Here is a 4,930-nt window from a genome sequence, read left to right as displayed (position 1 = left end):
AAAAACGATAAAACAGTTTACCGTCTTTTTTACCTAGTCCGTCTCATTTTGTAGGGAAACCAGATTGCGATTTTTTTTTTTTTTTTTTTTTTTTTTTTTTTCATTTCAGCTTCAAGTTTGCTATTTATTCACGTCATAAAGCTGACAGTCTAACACCAAATCAGATTGCGGGATGTGAAGAGAGCCCTAAGGCGTCACAGAGAGTAGAGTTAGATTCGTGTTCACCTCCTCAGACTGCACAGCCCTATTTAAAGGTCCGGGGAGCTTTCGTTTTAAAGTCCCTCTTCATCTCACCCTGCAAGATGGTAAGTTTGGGTTTAGCCTGCTAGCACCCACATGCGTTTTTCAGACAGGGTAATGAATGCACTTTTCCTGGAATATGTGCAAAATACTTGGTCTTTCGAATAGTCCAACGCGTTTTTTATATACACCTGTCTTTTTTAAATGTGTTTTTTTTTTTTTTTTTTTTTTTTTCTTTAATTAAGGCACGCACATAGAACTAAATCTTGATTTGGACCTATTGTTCATTCCCATACTCCAGCTACAGAAGTCAATGCTTGCTTGTTTGGTGTACATTTTTTTCCCCCTGAATTATTTTATGTGCGCATGGCAGCATGCATGAAGAAAACCTGGTATATCCTGTCAATCTCTGTTCTGAAAGTGCGGGGCTTTTTCCTGTTATACACATGTTGTTCGTGTTAAAACTGACGTACAGGAAGGAGTACGAATTAGGTGCGCGCTGCCAAACTGGAGTTCTGGGGTGCCTTGCTTCTCCTTATCCAGCGACATCAGTAGTATAATTGCGTTAGGGAGCGATGTCTATATCGGTGTTAGTGTTGGTGGTGGATCTATAGGATGAAATATTATAACTTTATGATGAGCTCGTAACAACATGTTTGACCATTTCGCATTGTGACTGGAAGTGATTGGAAGTGCGCATTGCACATGGCTAAACTACACGCTGCATGGCACATTTAACCCGTTTATTGTCTTGGACCGGTGTGTCTTTACACGGCATGGGTGCATTTCATTACTTTTACATTAACACGCTGTGAAAGGCGTTTTAAGAATGCAACGTTAATGGAGTTGTATGAGAAGGCACTTCAGCCCATTCGCACTAGTATGAGTATCGTTTTCTGGTGGGCGTGGGAGTATTATATCCGTTTACTATTCTTTTTTTTACACCGAAACTGGTGAGTGAAGGGGCGGGAATTGATTTAACTTCAATTGGCAGAAATGCACTTTTGCTCCATTGTTAAGATGTTATTAGATGAAAGGGTGAAATGAGACACATACGCTCAGGTAAATCAGAGTCTAGTGACATCATTCTTTTAGAACTGCCAATAAAATTGTGTGAATTAAAAAAAAAAAAAAAAACATAGACCCCTGTATTTAATTTCAAATCAACACACCCGAGTGATCCTGTTTGCCCATGCTTCGGTGTACATTATGTGGAAATGTATCTAATGCTTCTCTTTCTCCCCCGTGTTTAATTTGCAGAGCGCCATTCTTTCATGCCAAGACCAGTACTTTGTAGGGGGCCAGGGCTATGATTGCCCCTATTCCCTCTCGACGTCAGCAGCCAATGTTGACGTTTCCAAGGAAACATTGGTCTCATTTTGGGCCGCTGGTCTCCTGGACAACAGAGCCTGCCAGCACGAGCCTCAGTCGCAGCGTAAGACGATTCAAATTAACATTTCAGTTGTTTAAACGATCTTCCCGATGTTAGCTATAACGCAAATATAACATAATACTAAGTGTTCGCCACAGCAGACCACGAGTGTAAATTGTTCTTGCATTATTTGAAAGCATGATAAAAAAAAAAAAAAAAAAAACATATAGTCTAATCCTACCTTGTGTATATAATATTGTACAATTCACACAGCTGTATTCACATGCCTGTATTCTATAGTTTCCTGTCACCTTTTCTCTTTAGATATACACCTGGCTTATTTACAGACAAGTGGTTTGCACATGTTAAATAGAGGGTTAATCCATAACTTGTGTTCAGTTAATGCTCATGAATTGTTTCCTCTCTGCGCTTTGCATATTGCTCACCCTCAGATGAACAACTTTGTTTTCAAATGTATTCTGTTTGATCCCGGTACTGTGGCTGACTATGTGTATTTATTTTATAGAACGCTATTATGAGCTGGACTCTGGCATTCAAGACAACTTTATTTGGAAAGATCACTTGTCCCCACAACTGCAAAGAAACCAGCAGGTATAGAGTAACAAAGTGTGTGTTTGAATTTGGCGTCAGGACACATAGTTCAGCACTGGTTTAGCCATAAAACACATGTCTGTAGCCTGTCAGTTTTAATAGCACATAACAATGTATAAGAAGAAATAGCTTCAGGTACTGGAATGTGTTTTCAATGTGAAGAAGCAGACTCCTTTGCCTGTAAATAATGTGTATAATCAATCCACTGCTGCACCTAAACTCTTTCTTTTCTTTTTTTATATAAAGCTTCAGGATACTTTGTTACAGAAAGAAGAAGAACTGGCAAGGTTACATGATGAAAACCACAAATTGAAGGAATATTTAAATTCTACTTTTGTCAAGGGCTTGGAGGAAAAAGCTAAGGTATTTAGTATGTATTTATTTAACATTGTAACCTTACGTGTTTGATATTACTAGTACTGGGTATTCAATTCTAAACTAAATCAAGGAATTGTGTAAGGTCAGTATCAGGATAAGAAATATTTTGTCGAAGCACTTTTCAGCAACATAATACAGGCATAATACATGATGCATCAAACAAACCTCCAACTCACACAATATCAGAGCACTTCAGTAGTCACAAGCTTGCATTAAATTGCACTTTGTTCTATGATTTTTTTTTTTCTTTTTCTCAGATACTTTTGCACAATGGTCCTGGAGTGGATTGCAGACCCAGAAATAAGAGGAGGAGGGTGCTTGGGGAGGAGGGTGTGCCCGCTTCCACTGCCAGTCAGCTGCTACCTAGCAGCTCCCTAAAGAAAGCCTGCAGGAACCTGTCCCTGGAGTTCTGCACTGCGGAGGAGCTGGCTCATACTCCCCCCGTGGACTCGTGGGTCCTGCAGACCCTTGGACTGAAGGACGTTGACACCATCGATCATTCAGCTAACTACAGTGATCTACTGACCTCGCTCGACGATCAGAATGCCCTCCACGCTGATCCTGGGGCGATGGACAACAGCAACACTGGCCGTGTGTCATCACAGCTGGGATACTGCCCTGATCCCGGGGTGGGAGTGGAATACACGGGCAGCCCATGCAACTTGGATTCCTGCTACCTCCCTCGGCTCTCCTCCTCCTCTCCACAGGCTCATTCCACGCCTCTGCCGGGCATCGCCACGCCCTCCCTGTTTAAATCCCCTTACAGCATAGACGTTTCCCGCAATAAAACCGAAGTTGCCTTTACCATGTTCCTCAATCCTCACCGCAATGTGAAGACTCACAGCTTCAAGCAGGGGCAGGCTTTTGTGTGCAGAGATGATCAGGCTGGCTGGAAGTTCACATGGGTCCCCAAACAATCTGAGTAATTGTAGCCTGCTGCATTAGTCCTGCCATCTGAAGGACAAAGTCTTTACTGTTTACATAATATCGATGCACTTCAATTTGCCTGGGTGAAATGTTTTTTTTTTTTTCTTTACTTCTTCACTTTTTATTTTGTTTTATTACTGTTATTATTTTATTTATAGTCCGGAAGAATGAATGACCCAGCCCAAGTTAGTTACAATGCCTAAACTTTTAAAAAGGGGGAGTGGGTTGGGGGTTGAGACTTTAGCACATTTACAGATGCCTAGGCGGAATGTTACAGAAACTGAAATCACACAAACTGAAATCAGAGAATACAGTATTGTATAGATTAGGGATTAATAATTGTGCTCAGCCTTACTCGAATAAAATAAATTGGAGAAAACAAAACACAGAAAAAAAACCAAAACATTTTATTGCAAGCTCTGGTATTTACTTTGTGGAAGGCATTTTAATATTGTATTAGACGTCTAACTGCTAATTTCTGTTATTTAAATTGCCAAAAGTCACAGTTTTTTTTTTTTTTTTTTTTTTTTTTTGGGGGGGGGGGGGGGGGGGTTGCATGGGTTGCTAAAGAGGGGGGGGGGGGGGGGGGGGGGGGGGGGGGGGGGGGGGGGGTGTGGTTTGCACACATGCAAACTGGAAAATCTAACATATCTCACTGTATGTCTACTGCCTTAACAGCCTGGTCACTTTTTATTTGGGGGGGGGGTAATAACATTGGTTTTGTTTTGTAAAGTAATAGTACAACACAAAGGTGCACAAAGTAGAACATAAATACTAAAGTATTAAGGATGTTTCAGACATACGAGTCCTTTATTGTTTTCTTGCTGCCTCATATCTGTGCCTTTACAAACATGTCTATTATCTTTATTTTAGTTTTCTCTCTTTAAAACATGTGGGATTATCCTATGCCTGTCATTGTACATACAGCGAGTGCCAATTCTGTAACTGCTGGTGTGCATCTAACCTGTACTGCCTTACATACAGAGTGAATGTCTCCTTTTATACACACAAAGAAACACTAAAGTCATTTTCTAATGTTAATATGCTGCTGTTGAGATGAATTTCGTCTTTGGACACAAAATAGAAGTATTGTAAATGGAAACTATGTTCTTCGCATTCTAATCACAATAACATCAAATGTAATTTAATGTTAGTATTTTATTGTTGTGTCATGTTTTCTACTTTTGTAAGATAATTATATGTACAAATATTGTTTTAATTGTGTGCATTCTTGTATCACTAACAAGCCTGTGTATAGATTGTGTAATTGTTTTATTTCAGATTGTCCTAGTACTACAATTTATTAAAGCTGCCTAACTGAAAGTTCTGGTATATTTTAACTAAGTAAAAGATTTACATGTAGCAGGTTACTTCTCTAGGTTAACAGTTGGCCCTATGCAA

General features: G+C 39.9%; 1 protein-coding gene across 1 annotated transcript; it reads left to right on the top strand.

The window, feature by feature from the left end:
- Nucleotides 1-215: 215 nt before the first annotated feature.
- On the top strand, nucleotides 216-3,977 carry LOC121323644 (geminin coiled-coil domain-containing protein 1-like). The gene is made up of 5 exons (XM_041264822.1): nucleotides 216-305; nucleotides 1,501-1,675; nucleotides 2,139-2,224; nucleotides 2,471-2,587; nucleotides 2,860-3,977. The coding sequence occupies exons 1-5, from the start codon at nucleotides 303-305 to the stop codon at nucleotides 3,526-3,528; spliced, it is 1,050 nt and encodes a 349-aa protein (XP_041120756.1). The 5' UTR covers nucleotides 216-302; the 3' UTR covers nucleotides 3,529-3,977.
- The last annotated feature ends 953 nt before the right edge of the window (nucleotides 3,978-4,930 follow it).

The sequence above is a fragment of the Polyodon spathula genome, chromosome 11 (genome assembly GCF_017654505.1).
Source record: "Polyodon spathula isolate WHYD16114869_AA chromosome 11, ASM1765450v1, whole genome shotgun sequence".
Taxonomy (NCBI): Eukaryota; Metazoa; Chordata; class Actinopteri; order Acipenseriformes; family Polyodontidae; genus Polyodon; species Polyodon spathula.
This window is presented reverse-complemented; position numbering and strand designations above follow the sequence as displayed.

What these genes read in the sequence shown, in the direction of transcription:
- LOC121323644 (XM_041264822.1), top strand. An exon ending in GCACGAGCCTCAGTCGCAGC is followed by an intron (nt 1,676 to 2,138) that starts GTAAGACGATTC and finishes TTTATTTTATAG; the next exon opens with AACGCTATTATGAGCTGGAC. An exon ending in AACTGCAAAGAAACCAGCAG is followed by an intron (nt 2,225 to 2,470) that starts GTATAGAGTAAC and finishes TTTTATATAAAG; the next exon opens with CTTCAGGATACTTTGTTACA.